At 53.2% G+C, this 19,632-nt stretch overlaps 2 protein-coding genes across 4 annotated transcripts in view; one reads left to right on the forward strand and one right to left on the reverse strand.

Moving 5' to 3' along the window:
• Nucleotides 1-1,232, forward strand: part of DDX11 (DEAD/H-box helicase 11) — a 40,385-nt gene extending 39,153 nt beyond the window's left edge. For both annotated transcript variants that reach the window (XM_019464876.2, XM_019464878.2), the window contains one exon: nt 6-1,232. In XM_019464876.2, coding sequence (XP_019320421.2) covers nt 6-35 — 30 coding nt within the window. In that variant the 3' untranslated portion in view covers nt 36-1,232. The remainder of the gene's footprint in view (nt 1-5) is intronic.
• On the reverse strand, nt 1,222-19,110 carry WASHC1 (WASH complex subunit 1). Of its 2 annotated transcripts, none has more exons than XM_053895044.1 (11): nt 19,004-19,110; nt 15,721-15,874; nt 5,262-5,373; nt 4,908-5,054; nt 4,615-4,751; nt 4,214-4,349; nt 3,819-4,020; nt 3,565-3,729; nt 2,694-2,852; nt 1,831-1,899; nt 1,222-1,672 (listed from the first exon to the last, which is right to left on the reverse strand). In XM_053895044.1, the coding sequence occupies exons 2-11, from the start codon at nt 15,867-15,869 to the stop codon at nt 1,533-1,535; spliced, it is 1,416 nt and encodes a 471-aa protein (XP_053751019.1). In that variant the 5' UTR covers nt 15,870-15,874; nt 19,004-19,110; the 3' UTR covers nt 1,222-1,532. The 2 variants fall into 2 exon arrangements, with proteins under 2 accessions (XP_053751019.1, XP_053751020.1); XM_053895045.1 differs by lacking the exon at nt 19,004-19,110 and adding an exon at nt 18,217-18,670.
• Nucleotides 19,111-19,632: the final 522 nt, after the last annotated feature.

Here is a 19,632-nt window from a genome sequence, read left to right on the forward strand (position 1 = left end):
CCCAGTTTCACCGCGAGAGGCCTGGCCCCTCCTGATGGATGACCCACCACTGCCTGAGTGCCAGGCTCTTCCTTCACCCTGCCCACTTGAAGTGTTGGGGAGTGTGGGGAGCCAGCCTAAGAAGGTGATACCCAGGTGGAGACCAGACCAACCCCTTTCTGGAGTCAGTGGGCTGCCAGGACTGGGCACAGGTAGAAAAACCAGTAGGAGAAAAATCGAGTCGATCTGAAGAAACAGTGGGTCCTGGCCATCCTCTGGCTCACCCCGGGGCAGTTGTTCCCCTCCCTGTAATTGAATGTTTGTCCATTCAGCATGGCCCAGAGTCAAGCTTCCTGCCCTGTTCCACTGCACTATCTCTGGCCTTGCAGTCTCTCAGTGGCCACCTTCTCAGGCAGGCCCTCCTGCCTTTCCCCCCTTCTGGCTACAGTTAGCTGTTCTAGACCTTCACCCTCTCTTCAAAACTAAGAATGTTCCCTATTTCCAGCTTCCTGGTGCCCATAGGGCTCTTTCTGCACCCCTCAACCCTACCTTCTTTCTCTATGTTGTTAAGAACTGGGAAGGGGCACCTGGGTGGCTCAGTCAGCTAAGCATATGACTTTGGCTCAGGTCATGATCTTGCAGTCCGTGAGTTCAAGCCCCATGTCAGGCTCTGTGCTGACAGCTCACAGTCTGGAGCCTGCTTCGGATTCTGTGTTTCCCTCTCTCTGCCCTTCCCCTGCTTATGATCTGTCTCAAAAATAAACAAACATTAAAAACAAACAAACTGGGAAGAGTGTCCTGGGCCTTTGTTTTTAAACCATAGGGCTGGTCCCTAACCTCTTCCACAGCATTTCTTGCTCCCTTGGCTTGGCTCCAGGTCTTCCTCCAAGTCAGTGGCACCTTCCCCCTCAGCTACTTGAGCAAACTCCAAGACACCTCCTCCCCTGACTTAGCAATTATGCTGAGGGCCATTAGGCTCTCAGCAGGACTATTTTTAGAGACCCCGTGTCTATCAGGGAGACATTTTTCCCTGTGTGAAAATACCCCCGCCTCCGTCTGCACCAGCTTCCCTTGTTGACTGCACCTCTCTTCTCTCCCTGACCCAGAGGAAGGGGCCTCGGTCCGCCAGGTGCTCTGCCCCCATTGCTTGAGCCTGGTGGGAACAGGAGGACAGATACTGGCTGGGAGGAGACACTTGCACTCTGCACAGCTATAGTTCCATGATTAAAAGTGTGCCACTGGTTTATGCTTGGTTCTTGCGGTATTATGTCTTTATTGATCCACGTATTTATTTCAGTCTGTAGCTGGAGGAGAGCACAGGCAGAGAGCAGGGGGCTCCCCCCTCCCAGCCATTTGGCCTCAGAAGCTGGCCACCTCACTCCTTGAAGAAGGTTCCGGGCACAGACCTGGGAGGGGGGCAGTCCTCCACAATCCCTGTTCCTCCAAGGGCAGCAGGGGCAGAGCGACTCACGGGCCAGGCAGCCCTTCCTAGCTATGTCCATGTGAGGGCAGTAACTAAATCTGGGTTTTGGTGGGGAAGGAACGGCTAACCCCTAGGATTCCCAGTCGTCCTCATCTTCCTCTCCAGGTGGCTGCTGTGGGGGAGGCAGAGGCGGTATGGAGTCTGACATTCGGGCAAAGGCTCCTCCTGGCCCCTCACCGGTCCCTGTTGCAGGTCCTTTGCCAGAGATACCTGGGGGGACAGAGTTGGAGGGTGAGGGGGTTGGTGTGGGATACCAGTTCACCCAGCCCCTAGAGACTTAAAAACAGGAAGAAAGTGGCAAAACGTTCATGATACAAAATATCCTGAGCCTCCCAGCCCAAGGGAAGGGAGCAGGCTCTGCTTCCTACCTTTACGCCTCATGACCAGCTTGTTAAAGAGATCCGACATCAGGTCCCCACCTTGGCTTGTGGCTCTCACTGTAATGGGAAAGCCACTAGTAAGGAAAGATGAAGGAACCAAGGGGAAAATCTGCCTCTGGGGTGACATTCTCAGGGTTTGGATCTATTTATTTTTTGCTCACTATCAACACATGCCAGCCCCTCCCACAGCCACCATGTCTTGGAGGTTCAGGCTGGCACTGGATCCAGCACTGGGGCACTAATATGAAACTGAGAAACACAGCCACCTGAAACAGAGGGGGAGGTATGAGTGGCCCCATTGTACGGATGAGGAAACTGGCCCAGAGAGGTCAGGCAATTTGTCTGAGGTCATAGAGCAGAACTTAGAAACTGGCGATGGGATTCAAACTCAGGACTTCCAGGGCATTGCTGCTTTGTGCCCAGGTGTTCTAGTCACGCCGGCATTTAAGATTCATAGCAGGTGCAACCTGCAGCCTCAAGAGGCTTAGCAAAGCAGGACTGGGCTAACCCTCCAGGTCCTCAGTCTCTAAAGGATCTCATGTCCCCAACCATGTCCTTGGACAGCCCCTGGCAGATTCTAAGAAGATTCTCTGTTGTCATAGTTTGAGCTGGGTGAGGCTCTGTCTCCTATTAGCTTAAAGAGGAAAGTTCTAAGCAGGCTACAAAACCAGGAAGGATCCCACAGCCTAGGCCACCCAGGGCTTCCAGCAGAAGCATAAGGCAGGTTGGCTAGGTGCTGCCTTTCTGCACCACCTTTGGGGTGGGCAGAGAGCACCCTATTAGAGTCATGGCTACAAGAGAAGGTGGCCCTTTCCTAGAGCCCTCCTGGAATGGTCCTAGGATCCCCTCACCTTGCTCCTGCTCCTTCTGTTTCTTCTTCTCCAGCTTGCGCTCCTTAACGCTGCGTAGCTTGGCCTTGCCGATGCCCCCAGCCTGGCGGATGGACTCCAGGAGAGTGGCCCGGCCACTGGAGGGGTCCACCACTTCCTTGGGAGCTCCCTGGACTGTAGCTGGGAGGGGCAGGGTGTGAGGAAGAAGGCTGCTCAGGCAGGCTGCCCTATGGGACAGCCTTGCCCAGCTGGAGGTTCTGGGGGTCCAGAGGCTTCCCCTCAAACCTGGCTGTGAGAACAGGCTGTTCCTCTTGACAAAGGAAGCCAGTGGGTGAAGCCGAGCCTTGGGAGCCCATATGCAGCCTGAATGCTGACTGTGTCTGCCTGCACTCAGGAGGTCCTGTATGCAGGCACCCCTGCTCCCTTCCAGCGCCACTTGGTTTAGGGGCTACTGCAAATCTACCCGTTTGCTGACAGTGTCTGAACTTGACACATGAACCAACAAGGAGTTTTTGTGCCACCTGTGGGTTCTGGAGATAAACCAGATGTCATACTAAAACGAAAATCCCCGTTTTAAGGATTTGGATATTTTATTGCTGAACTTTTCCATTTTTTTCAGTAGCCCCTTTTTAAATAGGAATGAGGGACCACACCTTCATGTCTAGGCTCCCTCTCCCTGGAGATTAGAATTTTGGGAGGCTACAGTTTGAAAACCACTATTTCATGTACCCAGGGGAACAAGATTTTGAAATTACAATTCTTCTGAAAGTCTGAACCTTATGGCCACATAAACCTACAGAAAACCCTTCAGGAATCCAGAAATCAGAGGCATCCTCAGAACACATGTCCCCTCCCCGCCCCCAACCCCGGGGGCACCCTGCTGCTGCTCTACCTGGAGACAAGCCACCACTGCGGTCTTCTTCCCTGGCACCTTGGCCTGGGGAGGCCAGGGTCTGGGGTGGGGGTGGCGGAGCGCTGACCAGCACAGCTGGAGCTGGGGGAGGCGGCGGGGGTGGGGGTGGGGGTGGGGGTGCTATCAGCACTCCATCTTCCGGGTCTGCAACGGAAAGGTGGGAAAGTGTGATGTTCCTAGGATGCAAGTGTCCGAGCCCAAGAGCTCCTGCCCAACTCCTGTTTCCAGCTCACCTGGCTTGAAAGGCTCGGCCACCTCTGTGTGGAAGGTGGGCAGCTCTGGAATGGTGCCAGGGGCGGAGGGGGCGATGCCGGGGCCCAGGTCAGCACTGTACATGAGGTCGTCAGCGATGCCTGGCAGGTCAGGCAGGTAGGATGGCACGTCGATCTCAGGCACTTGGCCCAGGTCAGGCACATAGAAGTAGTTCTCTGGAACCTGCACGATTAGGTGGGAGCGTATGAGTCGGGGGCTGCAGGGGACCGGGGCCCTGTAGTTTGACCTTGGGGCAGTGAGCAGGGCCTCGTGCACACCCATGTACAACAGGGGGGGAGCAGGGCCTCAGCAGACCCTGAGGATGCTGGCAGACTCTCCGCTGCACCCCTCCCCGACACGCGCCCTCCATCTCCACCTGTTGCTCCAGCTGCTCCCTCTTGCTGATGGACAAAGGGGCATCGAACAGCTTCTCCTCTGTCTCTGCCCCCAGCATCACGTGGGTCTTCGTTACAGCACCAGCCAGGGGGTCCAGGAAGACGTACTTTTTGTACCTGCAGAGGTGGGATGGGTGGGGGGGAGTCCATCATATCTGCTCTAGGCCCATGGTCCTGACCCATCTTTCCTGTTTCTTCAGCGCCACGGTTTGTACTATGGACTCCGAGGCCTTACAAGGTAAAAACCAAACTGCTCAGCGCCTGAGCCCCCCCCCGCCCCCAGCCTGCAGGCTTCTGCACCCAAGTCTGATACCCCCTGTATCCCCCACAAAGCCAGGCTGGGCCCCCAGCCGCCCTTCCAGAGCCCCGCCCTCTGCCGTACAGGTTCTCAGTGGTGTTGAACAGCAGCAAGGAGCTGACGGAGCTGATGTTGCTGGGAAGGCCCCCGAGCCCCTCCTCGGCCTCATCCTCAGGCTCTTGCTTGGTGTTCACACACACAGGGAAGTATTTCAGCTTCTCCTGGCAGGATGAGGGGTGGTAACACAAGAATGGTGGGTTTCAGTACTGGGTCAAAGTGACCACCCGTCCCAGTCAAAATCCTCTGAGGGGACAGAACCCTCAGTTCCTCCCCCACAGCCAAGGCCACCTCTGGTCACCCCTCCAAGTGCATGAGACCTGCAGGGCCCACTCATCCAGGGGGCGGTGCTTGCTCTGGATCCTGTGGCGGGGGCGTCTCTGTACACCAGGGTCCTGGGCACCTGTGAAGATGGAACCATACTCCTGCAGACGCTCTGGTGCTGGGTACTTGGCACTGGAGAACACCTGTGGACACAGAATCTTAGATCAATTCTTCAGGGGGCCCAAGATGCTCCAGAGCCTAGGGTGGGGTTGGAGGGGTGGATTCTGAGCAGGAGGAAAGCTTGAGGGGTGGCTGGACAGGGTGGGCAGGGACCTGGGCAACCTCAGAGGTGTGGGGATGGGATTTCTGGGACTGCTTGCCAGCTACAGGGACTCGGTCACATGGGCTACCTTGATGGCCTTCTTGCTGCCCTTGATCTTCTCAATCTTGGCCTGGGCCAAGGAGACCCTCTCCCCAATGGCCTGCAGCTGCCTCCGGCTGAGCTCTACTCGCTGGGAGATCCTGCCATGGAAAAAGAATCACAGGCTGAGGGCCGCTCCCCAGAAGGCTACAGCTTCCTGCACACTTGCTTCTTCCTGCAAACCTGCAAAGCCAAGGGCTTGGGCAAGGGCCCTTAAAATACAGTGTTCTCTGCTGGTCACAGCAGATCTTGGGACTGCCCGGGTGGCCTCTGCAAGGCTTGTCTAACCTGAAGAGTCTATGAATGAATTCCACTGGGTTCCTTGGAGCTCTGGGTAGGAATGGGGAATCGCTCTGGCCTCAAGTCGGTGCCTGGATGTGCCATCTTAAGGGACAGGGCTCCTGCCTCCAGGAGTTTACAGCCTCAAGCAGGGGCAAGCAGAGACAAAAGTATCGTGACTCACGTACGTAATCACCTACTTCCAGACGAGGAAACTAGAGCTCGGCAAGGATGGGTGACGGGCAAGACTGGGTCTAAATTCAAGTCCCAGACCCGTTTACAGGGAGCTGCCCCAACATATCATAAACAGCTTGTGTGGGCAAATCCAAAGTCCCCACCGTGGTTCTCATGGTTGTGGTCAGGGTGCTCTTGGGTTTCCACTCACCCTTCCCTGATCAGTGGGCTCCAGTGACACCAGTGCCCTGCTAGTCCCCAAACATGCCAAATGTATTATCGCATGGCCTTTGCATCAAATGGAGTGCTGTCCCCACAGATAACCACAAGGCTGGCTTCTTCGCTTCACTGAGCACCCTCCTCACGGAAGCCTTCCTGGCCAAGGACTCTTAAAGATGCACCTGTCACTTCCCAACCCGCTTTAACACAGAGCCATTTGACATTATGCATGTGTGCTCCAAGGGGGTAAGGGCTTTGCTTTGGTCCCTACTACATTCCCAGTGCTGGCACCTGCAGGGGCTCGCTGAGTGACAGTACCCATATGCCCTAAATGTAAATGCATGTGAGTCTCACTTATGCTGTCCCATATTATTGAGCAATGGCAAGTTTCTTCTCACCGCAGAGTTGACAGAGACACCAGGGCATCCTCCTCCCGGTTGCTTCCCCACCTCCAAGAACACCAGTCCCTGCCTGCGACCACCGGGTTTCATATAAGCACTCACCTGGCAGGAGTGGGTGCACAAGTGAAAAACAAAAGAGGCAGAACTGCAAGTTTACTTTGCAGGGGAGGAGGACACATTGGATGGCAGAGGGGCCCCGCTGCCTCTGGGGTCAGAGACTATACAGCCAGGGAACTCTGGGATTTCTTTAAAAGTTGAACAGTCAAAGCTCTGGACCAATCTTCCTAAATCAACCAACCTCCACCAACTCTAGAGGATTCTGTCCCCCAGAGAACCAACCCGATCAGCCAATTTCACAACCGTAGGGGTCTCTGTTCCCCAAACTCCCTGATTACTCCTGGCTCCTTATGTGTAGGGAGCTACATGAGGTGGGGGGCTAGGGTACAAGCAGGTACCCAAAGCAGCTTAGTCTTCCTTGACAGACTGGTCTGAGTGGGGCAGTAACAGAGAGAACAGAGGGCAGAGCATCCTTCCAGTGAGAGAATGCAGAATCACCAGACTTGCGTGAGCTCCATCTTTTCTGACAGGAAGAAAGGTTTCCATCCACTGAGAAAGGTTACTCACGCACAAGCTACTTCCTCCCCTTCCCAACCCAGCCACATTCTGCCCCTGGGTGCTGAAGCAACGTCAGTGGTTACATAACCACTCGGCTTGAAGTCAACATGGAGAGTGGGAGGGACATCAGAACTGGAGAAGGACAAAGGCTATTCTGTTCCAGTTCTTCCATCAAGGAGAGAAGGGCCCGTTTCTCCAAGTTGCAAACATAAAGCTTAAACAATAAACCCTGGCAAATTTCCAGAATGGATTATTAAATCGAGGGTCTGTAAGCACTTCGAGGAGAAAGAGGCAGATCCCAGGGGCCAGCATTGTTCTAAATTCACAGCATTTCTTTTTTTGACAGCGTTATTAGACTGGTGTATCAGGGGAAAGCCTTAAACACAGTGCATCTTGAGTCAGCAAGGATTCTGACGGCTTCTCACAAAATCCTGTAGACGAGATGGAGCTATGGGGGTTGGAGGAGAGCACATTTAGGAAAAATCAGAGCCAGATGAGCAACAGTACCCAAAGGGCACTGCCGAAGAACGAAATGATTTCAGCCTTGCACAAAGGCCTCTGGCAGGGCCCCATCTAGCTCATGTAACACTGGATTAGTAAACTGGGGGTACTGAACGGAGGAGGGTCAAAATGGTCCACATAGCAGAATCAAGACTCAAATAATCTCGCGAGGCCAGAAAGATGAACTGCAATCAACAAGATAAAATTGACAAGGGATGAAGTCCAGCATTTAGGTTTAAAAAGTACACAAATACAGAAAAGATGGAGGTTTAGCAACAAGGCCTGAGGTTCTGGTTAACTATAGCTCAGTATGAGCTAAAAGTGTGTTAAGCAGCTTAAAAAGGAAATGTGATCTTGGGGCACACAGCTCCTTGTCCCTCCTTCCTTCTTTCAGTAAACAGGGGACATCCACTCTCTTGGAGGCACTATAGAGAAAACAGACCCCAGATTAATGAGCTAACCTATGCTGGGCACCAACCTCTCTGCAGCTGTGTCCCCTTTAAACTGGATCCACATTTTTTATTTATTTTAGAGAAAGAGAGAAGAGAGAGCACGAGTGGGGGAAGAGGGGCAGAGACAGAATCTTATCAACACAGGGCTCAATCCCATGACCCTGGGATCATGACCTGAACTGAAATCGAGTTGGACGCTCAGCTGCAAAGCCTCCCCAGGTGCCCGTATACTGGATCCACATTTTAAGAGTCCTCTGAATTCCATCCGGACTATAGGGTCTGTTTTCATTCACTGCTGTATCTCTAGTACCTGGGACTGTGCCTGACGTGTAATGAATACCAGCTGAATGTAAAGTGACAAGTTAACGTCCAAAGGAGGGTGATGAGGACAGCGAGGAGTCATACAAAGATGACTGAAGGGTGTTCTGGCTACAGGTGAGATGACTTAGGGAATATGGTGATTCCCTTCAAATATCAAAACTATAACAAGTGCTGTTGGGCTGAGAAGCGAGTAGACTTATTCCGTCACCCCAGAAGGCTGCATAAGGACCAGCGGGTGGAGTTATAAGGAAGCAGACCTCTTGTGCAGATCTTCTGCACAAGAACTTTTTAGTAAACAGTTACACAGCTTTGAAAATCAGAGTCCAGCAGGATGACCACCTGTCAGGAACGCTCCAAGGGAGACTGCTGTGCAGGGCAGGGGAGAGGAGGACAGGAGCTTACAAGCATCCAAGAGCCTACAGGTCTAGGTAATGGCCTGCTTGTTGACAAAGCCCCCATCTAATCTGTCACAGTCACAGCCATGGGGCCAAAGACAGTGCAGACCATGGGTGAAACGGCTCTCACTGCTGGGCAGTGGCAGTATGAAGGCTGCATTAGGAAGGACTGGCAGGCCATACGCGGCTGGGATGGAGTGCCACAACCCATTAGCGGCGTCTCCCGTGAGGGTGGGGGGTAGTGGCAAGTGGGCGATCTGCCATTCCTAATTGATGCCCGCTGGCTTGATGGTCTGCTTCAAGGCAGGTCTGTTTCCAAGCTTATCATGGAAGCCATGTCCTCAAAACACATTCGCCCAGACACCAGGGCTGTTTCTGCTGGCGGTGACAGGAAGGAACTGGCTTAGTTGGTCTGCTCAGAGCCTGGGACAGAAAAGAATCAGGTAACGCAAAACCGCCCTCAGGGAGATTCCCCTCTCCAAGGGAGAAGTGACTAAGATGCCCCACAAACCTGGGTCTAACATCCAGTTAGCAGCAGTGTGACCTTGAGCAAATCACTCAGCTGGCCTCGGCCTCAGGTTTCTTCAGCTAAAACAGGGACAGTGACTTCTAGATCATGGAACTATTGTAAAGGTTAAAATGAGCACTTGTATGTCTAGTGTTCCTGTACTAGCAGCTATATCCAAAGTACTCGGTTAGCATTTGCTATTGCTACCCCCGAGATTAGGAAGGAAGAGGGGCTCCAGGCACTCAGATGAAAGCAAGAAGAGGTGGTGCTGAGCTGACGTGAAGCAGGAAGTTCCAGGCCAGGAAAGAACACCATGGAGCAGAGAGCTGGGCAACAGCAAGGGCTCCTCTGGCTGGCGTGGGAGGGATTCAAGGAAGCGCCCTAGGGACCACTCCCCGCCTGGTGTGGGGGAGGTTGGGGACAGGTGGCCAGGATAGTGCTTGGGCCCGGGGGCCCCTACCTCCAACGCTCACTCCCATTCCCTCAGGGATGGTTTTCTGCCACGGCCCCTGGCCATCAGCACTCCCACCCTGCCTTCTGCAGAGACTGCTGGGGAGGAGGGAGGAGGGAGCACCCTTCATGCCCCAGAGTCTCTGCTTCTCCCCTCGCCTGTCCCACCCCTTGGCATTGAGACCCCCCTGAACCTGCTCTTGCCATTCTCTCCTCCTCCTCCTCCTCCTCCTCCACTCACTGAGATGATTAGGAATGATCTGCTAATTATGCAGGCGGCTGACTGAGTGCTTGCCAACCTCGGGAGTCACCAGGTGCCAATCAGGACCAAGAAAGGAGGGGAGGGGAGGGGAGTCTGGAGGAAGTGAGGCAGAGGGGGAAGGATGGGAAAGGAGGAAGGGGAGAGAGGGAAGGAGGGGCTGGAAAGACAAAAGAGAAGCAGGGGAAAAGCTCTGCAGAGAAAAGGAACCCTTCCCCAGGCTGCGGCTTCCTCAGTGAGGTGGCCACAGCGCTAGGGCTGATGGGGATACCGAGTGACAGCACTTGACCCCAACCTCCACACTGTCCAGCTCCTCTTCCCTATGCCACCCCAGCCCCCTCTGCCTTGTCATCTAAGTCATGTGAAGCCACTGACGTCTCTGGGCAGCTATTTTGGAGCCTGGCTCGTCCCAGGTGAAGATGAGGGCAGGTGAGGGATGGGCACTCTGCCAGGCAGGAGGAGAAGCAGGTCCAGGAGAGCCTGAGAGGTGCTTGTCATTCTTTCCATTCTCCCTGCGGCTCCCGCTGCGGCAGAGCAGGAGGAAGAAGGCCAGCTCAGAATGCTAATTTTCCATGAGCTCACCTACCTGCGGAACTGGGCACAGACGCCCCTGGGGCTGATGGGCCTGCGCCTGAAATGGCAAAACAGTGGGGAGGAGAGACAGATACCTGCCTGTCTCTTCTTTGCAAGAAGTTTCCAAGCAGGTGGAATAAGTTTAAGGGGGAAGATTCCAGGCGGGGGTCACATTCACTGCAAAAGCCCATGAGAAATGAGAAGCGCACACACTTGCTGACTGCTGCAGGATGGGGGTGGGAGGAGCAGACAAATAAGGCTGGGTCTGGGTACGACCCCCCACCCCACACTATCCCTGACCCCTCCTTTTCCTTCACCCCAATCTGTCATCATTCCCTCTGAAATGTCTCTCATCCAGCCCTCCCTGCCGGCAGCTCCCCTGGACTGCAGCCTCACCCCTTCCCTGCCCTGACTGCAGCAACAGCTCTCAGTGGGTCCCTGGAAGCCACCCTCTCCCCTTCCTGTCCACTCTGTGAGGGCTGCCTGCTGAGCCTTCTCTCAACTCTTCTATGGCACCCTTCCCGGCTCCAGAACCTATCATGGCTCCCTACAAGGCCTGAACCAAGACCAAAGTCCCGTCCTGTTAGGAGAAGCCCCCTGGACCCTAATGTTCTGATCTCAACTGTTCACTCCCCCACCTCCACCCTCCCACTCCCCTGCCATGGTGCATTCCCACAGCAATGCGGAGCACAGGAAGAAGAGACAGCCCAGCTCCCAAAGGCACACAATCTAAGGGGGAAGCGAGGCCCACAGACACAGGTAAAGTTGACTTTTCACACCCTGTTCTGCAGTGAAGGAACTGAATGTGTGGGGCAAGCAGTAATGTCTCTACTCCCAGTACAAAACACTCCCCGTTCAGGCCACCCTCCCCTGGGGAGCCTGGGATACACCATGCTCCCCATTCAGGACTCTGAGCCTCTGGCACCCGTTTGTGGACCTCACTAGATGACCTGTACATGCACATTCCTACCCTGCCTACACACAACCTATCCCTCCTATGGCCACCTTCAGGAGGCCGGCCTTCCCTGACCATGTGTAGGAGGCATGTGGGTTTCCTCTACTTCTTCCTTACTCAAGTAAGGGCCCTCATTTCCTGTAAGGAATCCACTGCTCCCATAGGCCGGGTCCCTGCACTTCAGCTGGGGCTAAACCCAGGGTGTAGGAGTAATACCCTTAACAGGGTCTATGCCAATTGGCGTGTCATGCCCTCTGCCCCCACAATGGGCTCTGGGATAGACAGGAGAACCCAGCCAGGCCAACGGGCCTTCCGAGGAGATACTGACACAAAGGAAAGCCCTCTTTCCTGCTGGACCTGAACCTGAGTGTATGAGCTTCTGGCCCTATTGCAGAGTGAAGCCTGGTGGGGAATGGGACTGACCCAGAAGCAGCAAGCTGGGATGGAATGGAAGAAACGTCAGGTACTGAGGACATCACTTAAGCCCTGCAACTCCAAATCCTGCTCTACTGATTGATTGCTGTTTGCTTCAACTGGTTTAGGGAGTTCTGACTGATTAAAAAAAAAATGGTGGCACATTTAAGTTTTTACTATTTTGAGAGAGAGAGAGAGAGAGCACAAGCAGGGGAGAGGCAGAGAGACAGGATCCCAAGCAGGCTTTGTGTTGTCAGCGCAGAGCCTGACGCGGGGCTTGATCCCATGAACTTCGAGATCATGACCTAAACCAAAATCAAGAGTTGTACACTCAACTGCCAGAGTCACCCAGGCGCCCCAATGTGCCACCAATTCTTACTTATTTCTCCCTTCTCTAGATCCCTAGAAGCCTGCACAATTAATGTTATACAACCAAGACTCCATCTACCATCATCCATCATCAGGGAAATATGAATAAAAACCACAATGAGATACCACCTTACACCTATCAGAATGGCTAAAATTAACAACTCAGGAAACAACAGATGTTGGTGAGGATGCGGAGAAAGGGGCACCCTCTTACACTGCTGGTGGGAATGCAAACTGGTACAGCCACTCTGGAAAACATTTAGGAGGATACATAGAAAGATAGAACTACCTCAGAAATTTAAAGATAGAACTACCCTACGACCCAGCAATTGCACTAGTAGGTACTTATCCAGAGGACACAAAAATACAGATTCGAAGAAGCACATGCACACCGATGTTTACAGCAGCATTACTGACAACAGCCAAATTATGGAAACAGCCCAAATGTCCACCAACTGACCAATGGATAAAGTGGATGTAGTGTGTGTGTGTGTGTGTGTGTGTGTATACACAATGGGATATTCTCAGCCATCAAAAAGAATGAAATCTTGCCATTTGCAACAATGTAGACAGAGCTACAGTGTATTATGCTAAGCAAAATAAGTCAGTCAGATAAAGACAAATACCATATGATTTCACTCATATGTAGAATTTAAGAAACAAAACAGATGAACAAAAGGGAAGGGGAGGAAAAATAAATAAAATACGATAAAAACAGAGAAGGAGACAAACCATAAGAGACTCTTAACTATAGAGAACAAACTGAGGGTTGTTTGTAGGGCACTTGTAATGAGTACCAGGTGTTATATGTAAGCGATGAATCACTAAATTCTACTCCTGAAACCAGTACTACACTATATGTTAAGTAACTTGAATTTAAATAAAATCTTGGAAAGAAAAAAAAAAAAGAATCCATCTAGAGACTTACTGTTTTAGCATTCTAGACTATAAGATCCGTGGGGACAAGAACCACGTTGTACCCCTCACGTATCGGTACCCCTCAGGGTCCAGCACATTTGGCACATGGCTGGAGGTTAATGGAGTGACCAGGCACCTGGCTGTGAGGGGAGCCTGGACTTAGGTCCTGGGCTCCTGAGAAGCACCGTACCTTCTCTGGACCAGGCCTAGCCACTTGGGAGGGCCCATATTTCACCACTTTCTCCCAGGAGATAGACTTCCCGCCCTCCCCTCATTCCATCCATGGGCACAGGGACAGCGAAACTGTCTACCAGTGTCAAACACCAGGAAGGGAAAGGGCAGCATACTAAAAATCCAGTGCTCCCCTTAGAGAAAGGCAAGCATACAATCACAATCCTGGAGAGAAAACACAAATGTTTCTGATGGATTGTTTTTGGCATCCATTTCAGTCACTGGGCATGGGTGGCTATAATCTGGGACTGATGGCTCTTAAAGGCTTGTGTCCTTCGCTTATGTGTTCCTTAGGCATATTTAGCAAAAATTCCTTAGGCATATTCAGCACAAATATAGGCACAAAAGGCAAATTCCTTAGGCATATTTAGCGCAAATATAGGCACAAAACGGGCACATAACACTTTTCATAACTATTGATAGCAAGTTAATGGAGGGCCACCATAGGCAGCAAAGGAGCAGAGCTGACAGCAACTGATAAAAGAGGGGATGTTTAACTGAATGCTTACTATACTCCAGGTACTTTAATTCCCTTGCAAGTTTTAATCTATTTAATCTTTACCACAATCCTATGAGGAAGGCAGCATTATTGATGCCATTTTATAGATGAGAACACTGAGGCTTAGAGAGATTAAGTAACTTGCTCAAGTTTATAAAGCAAGCAAATGGGGAAGTCAGAATGGAGCCCAGGCAGACTGCTCCAGAGGCAACCCCCCTTCATCACTTTGGGGCACCACCCTTTTGTTACATTTACCTTCTGTATAGGCTCGGGGTAGGTAGGTGATTTGGGGGTCAGGTCAGAGGCCAAAGAGTAAGAGGATCTGCTGTTTATATCAAGTCTAACTCCTCCCATTTTCTGCCCGTACTCGGGAAGGCTTCCAGGAGGAGGCCTGCTTCCAGGTGATGAAGGGGGAGGTTACATGGTGAAGGAGCAGGGGTTTCCTGGTCAGGGGTACAAGCAGGGGAGGGGGGGTGACTTGGACCACAGGAGGGACCTCAATCAAATACTTCACACTGGGTGGGATAAAAGGTCCCCATGTGAAGGCATGATGTGGGCACCAGGAAGGAGATCTAAGCCCCATTTCAGGCTTCTTCTAGCCAGAAAAAGACAAAGACCTGCATAAAGGACAAAACCTGGGACCTTTGCAAAGCAACAGCAAACACCAGTCAATAACCGCTGAGTGAAAATCATTATAGCAGAGGGTTATGCTAGATAAGCACTGGCAATACTCCTACTCAAAACCATAAACTACCCCTAAGGCCCTGCCTACCTCACCAGGGCTTCTCGGCCCCCTCAGTCTCTTACTCTCCTTGCTCCAACCACATTGGCTTCCATTCGGGTCCTTCCCAGCTCGGGGCTTTAGCTCATGTCCTTCTTTCTTTCTGGAATTTTCTTCTCAATCTACCCACTCACAATAACTCCTACTCACCCTTCAGATTTTCTCATAAATGTTTTTCCTCACATATGTCTTCCCTGATCCCCCCAGACCAAATCAGGCTTCCTGTTACCAACTCCTGTCACACCCTATTTCCCCATCACAGGGAGACAGTGATAATTCCAGAGTCTAGAGCCATAACAGCTGGGTGTGACCCCTGGCTCTGCCACTTGGGCAAGTCTCTTAGCTGTGCCTCAGTCTCCTCTAGTAAAATGGAGATAACAAGCACATGTCCTCATAAAGTTGTTCTGAGGGTTGAGTTAATGCACTCAGATCAATGGTGGCGCATGGATAATGCCATATGAGTATCAGTTATTACAAAACCACTATAAGTAGGTCTTCATCACAATTGTAATTAAATCACTAATTACACAATTGGTTACAGTCTGTCTCTCCTGCCAGAGTCCAGGGTCCCCCCCCCCCCCCCCCCACCCCATCACCATCCACCGGTAGAGTGATCCCGTGAACCTTTCAGAAACTGCAAAGGTGTGCAGCGAAGAAGCAACTACCAGTTCATACAAGTGAGAACCCACTTTGGATTTCTTTCAGTTAGCAAACACAGGTACGAGCGTAGGTCATTCATAAAAGCAAAGTAGCAGAACGTGACCTTTCAGACAGTGAGGGAAACCCGCACACTCTCTGGTTGGGACAGGGACACTGCCTTACCCGCTGCTGTAAGTAACTAAAGAGTGCAGCACGGTGCCTTGCACACATAAGAAGCACTGAATAAATATTTGCTGACTGCAGGAATGAGTGAGGGCACAGGCCCCCCGGGGGCTCAGTGGGATAGCATGCACTGAGTTCCCATGAGCACTTAAGAGAAAAAGTTTCTAAGTTGGGCTCCTACCTTGGGCCCCCTGGGCACAGGGAAGCCAGCTGGGTCCCTCCAAGACCAAGAATCACCAAAAGGGCTGCTCCTAGAGGGTGCACTCCCACCGCCCAGCCCCCAATCAGGTGCGGGTCGGTGGCGGCACCCACCTGCTAAAGATGTCTCCAGAGACTTTCTGCAGGTACTGAAGGGCATCTGCCACCTGCTGGATGGCCTCCTCTCGCCGCAGGTCTGGCTGGATGAGCGGCACCGCATAGGTCTGCCCCGCCAACGAGTGCTGGGTCCTCATGGGAGTCATGGTGCCTGTGGGAGGGAACCAGAGCATGAGGACCGCCCACACTCAGCCACCACTGGGCAAAGTGCTGGGAGAAGAGAGCCCAGCCCCCCACCCCAACTGTCTGCCACATGTTCAGCCAGTGCAGGCCGGGAAGTGAAGGACAGGGCACTGGGTGGGAGGCCAGGAGCTCCCAGGAGCTGGTACTCTGTAGATGCTTGCTGCGTGAATGAGGAAAGAAAATTGATAGGGATGATGGAGGCTGAAGAGAAGCAGTCAGAGAAGGTGCTTGCTGCTCTGCTAGGCACCCTTTCTGTACATTATCTCATTTCAAACTCCTGAGCCTGGATGAACAAGAAAGAAACCCTGGCTGCAGAGTTCAAAAGAGGCTGGGAGCAGAGGGATGGATTTGGGGGGAAAAATGCCTGTGTCAACTGCCAAATGACAGCCAAGTCTGGAAAAGCACAGAAAATGTGGACTCCTGAATTCTTCCCACTTTGACCCCGAAGAACTCAAGACCTGTTCCTGAGACAGGATAGGTAGTGGCTGGTGACTCTGCGTACACCAGTGTCTGGGCTCTGCTCCCCGAGGCTAGAGCTAAGGGGGGGCCAGGAGGAAGGAGGGACATGTGGGGGCGGGGGACAAGAAGGAAAAACACTCCTTCGAATTGCAAGATGAGGGCAGAGTCTATTTATACTGGGTTTAATTAACTCCGCTCCCTGGTGCCACTAAAGCAGCAATCACACTGCAGACAGCACTGATTTGATTGGCAAGGGATGTACCAGGCAGAATATTAAGGCACCGGGCCCCTATAAATAGGCCTAATCACAGCCCCTCAGCAGAAGATGGCGAGGAAGACATTAATCAGACCTGGCACTGCGCTGCACACCTGTTCTCTCAGGCACCATGTTGGGGTCCCTGATTGCAACAGAGGTGTGGGTGAGGCAGGGTAAGTGTGATGGGGAGGGTTCAGGAGGCTTCATTTAGGCTTAAGAACTGTGTGACTTCGGGTAAGTTGCTTGCCTTCTCTGAATCTCTGGTTTTTTCCATTTCCCATTCTGCAGACGGAGAATGGTACTACTCTTGAAGAAGTGGTTATTCCCAATGTCACACCATCTTCTCCAAGGAGTTTACACCTTTGCTCCCTCTGCTAGCTTCCCCAGCACTTCCTTCTACCCTACAGGTTCTCTCCTACCCTGCCCAGGCCAGGCCTCTTCATGATCTGAAATGACGGGTCTGCTCTTCAACTTTTTCTCCAGCAGTGACAATCCTCAGTTTCCCAGACCTGAAGCTGCCTAGAATCGTCATCAGGGCCCAGGAGTTACTCCCCACCTCCCCACTTCTCTTCTCTCCTATCAAATGGCCAAAGTGGGGCCAGCTGATGCCTGAGGAACCTAACTCTGAGACCACTGCCCTCCTTCCAAGGAACCCCCCTATTTATATTCATATTGATGCAAATTTGCTGGCCACTCTAACTTAATTCTGTACCTCAGTTTTCCCATCCCTGAGATCAGGAGAGGGTAAAAGGTAGAAGATACTTTCTGTGTACATCTTGAGATGCATTCCTCCTAAGTTACCCCTTCTGTGTGTGTGTGTGTGTGTGTGTACATTAACGTGAGGGGGTAGTACGGGGACAAATCTCCCAAACAAGGAAGTAACAGGTCCACTCAAGAATTAAGAGATTGAGTATAGCTAGTTAGTGGCTTACTCGTTCTGTCTGCAAGCATCTACTGATCAACTATTAGATGCCAGCCACGATCACAAAAAGATGAATAGGACACTATGCTAGTCATAGAGACAGCCTCAAAACAAACACCATGTGATAAGCGGTCTAATTCAGCCAGGAATACAGTGCTAGGGAGGAAGCACTGAGGAAGCAGTGATAAATCCCTCCAGAGGTTAGGGGAGTCAGGAAAAGCCTCTCCGCAGAAGCTGCATCTCCCTACCAAGCCTGGAAAGGCAGTGCAGGAGAGAACATTCCAGGCAGAACAGCTTGAACAAAGCTGTGTAGGGAATGGCAAGTGGCTTGAGTGATAAGGGTATGACGTTCCTTGGGCCATTAGCAGGGGAAAAAAGGAGAGGCCAGACTGTGATAAACACTGAAAACCATGGCAAGAAGTTTGGACTGAAACCCTTAGGCCTGTGCTGTCCAATATGGTAGCCACTAGCTGCATGTGGCTATGGGCCATCTGAAATGTGGCCAATCCAAGTTGAGGTGCAGTGTAAGTGTAAAACGTACACCAAATTTCAAAGACTTACTAGGAAAAAAATGTAAAATATCTCATCAAAATTGTTATATTCATTACAGGCTGAAATGACCATATTTTAGATATATTAGGTTAAAGAAAACCTATTACTAAATCCATCTCACCTCTTTCTTTTTACTTGTAAAATCACATGTGTGGCTCACACCGTATTTCTATTGCGTGGCACTCCCTTACAGAATCTGATAAAAACCATGGACTCTCCCAGAAAATGAACATACACCAAACCCATCTCGCAGTGCAGTTTATAATTTCAGAAGTGCATAAAGTCTTTTCTGCAAACCATCCCCGGACAGCCGGCTCCCAGGGTCTACAGCCCAGGTTAAAACCAGTGCTGTGGGCAGTCAGGAAGCAAGACCGGGGAAAGCAGTGGGAGGTCAGCTAAGAGGGGCCGGGGAGGGACGGGAGCTGCAAAAGAGGGGTCCGAGGGTTCAGTTCGGCCCACTCGCAGGGCCCAGCGCCCGGAGTGTGGAAAGGCACGTGAGGGTCACGGGGCGCGGTGGGCCGCGACAGGAAGGGAGGCCTGGTGCCTGGGGCCGCGAGTCCGGCGGGCCGCCAAGGCCCTCCCCGCGCCCCGGCCTCGGCCTGGGCCTCAGGCCGGGGGAAGACGGGCGCCCCGAGTGCAGGCGAGCGCGGAGGGGCAGTCTTTCTGGGGGCCGACGCCCGACACCGCTTCCGGGCGGGCAGCACGCGGGGCGGCGGGGTGGGAAGTGAGGCCGGGCGCAGGCCTGTGCGGGCGGCAGCTGGCGTCGGCACCGGGAAAGGGGTGCAGTGGATCCCGCCTCCCGGAGCCCCTCCCTCCCGCCTCTCCTCTGCGTCCCGCCCTCCACGTCCCCGCGCGGCCCCGGGGCCCGCGCCCTCCCCTGGCCCGCCCGCCGGCCGCCCGTTCCTCACCTGCGCGCCGCCCGCCGCCAGCCGCTCCGGCCGCCGCGCTTCCGCTGCGCCCGCTCCGCCGGGTCCTGGCGCCGCCGCCGCGGCGCCGCTGCTCCGCCTCTCGGGGCGCTCGGCCGGCTGGTGGAGCTCTGGGCGGCCAGTGGCGGGCCCCTGCTCGGAACCGACCCCCACCGCAGCCCGGAGCCGTAGTCCAGGCGGGCGTCCCGTTCCCCCGTTCCCAGCCGCCTTCCGCCGATTGCCCGCCCCCTCCGCTCCGCAGCGCCGCCCCGGAGCGCGACCCCCGACCCGGGTCCAAGAACCGCCCTCCCTCCAGCCGTGCGCTTCATCGCGGGTCCGCGGCTCCCCCCGCGCCCTGTGGCCTGGGCTGTGCCTCCGGGGGCACCTGTCCCCTCAGAGTCACTGAGGAGTGACCGTGTAAGGCAAACGCAGAAGGACTGCCACTGTGTGAGTGCCTGGGGCAGTCGAACTCAGACAGACAGAAGGTAGAGCGGTGGGTGTGCGGCGGGACGGGGTGACCGTTTAATGAGCACAGACATTCTGTCCGTCTCTCTGCCCAGAACTGACTCAGGCTCCTCTGAATTCTCTACCCTTGGACCTGCATCACCCAGTTGTTAGCCAGAACCCTCTTA

Source organism: Panthera pardus, unplaced genomic scaffold (assembly GCF_024362965.1).
Source record: "Panthera pardus isolate Hobbes unplaced genomic scaffold, ASM2436296v1 HiC_scaffold_6, whole genome shotgun sequence".
Taxonomy (NCBI): Eukaryota; Metazoa; Chordata; class Mammalia; order Carnivora; family Felidae; genus Panthera; species Panthera pardus.

Coding starts and splice junctions, on each gene's coding strand:
- WASHC1 (XM_053895044.1), bottom strand. CDS start 15,869: ATGACTCCCATGAGGACCCAGCACTCGTTGGCGGGGCAGACCTATGCG. Junction 4,350..4,614: donor TTCAACACCACTGAGAACCT/GTACGGCAGAGG, acceptor CCACCTCTGCAG/GTACAAAAAGTACGTCTTCC. Junction 4,021..4,213: donor GGGAGCAGCTGGAGCAACAG/GTGGAGATGGAG, acceptor CTAATCGTGCAG/GTTCCAGAGAACTACTTCTA.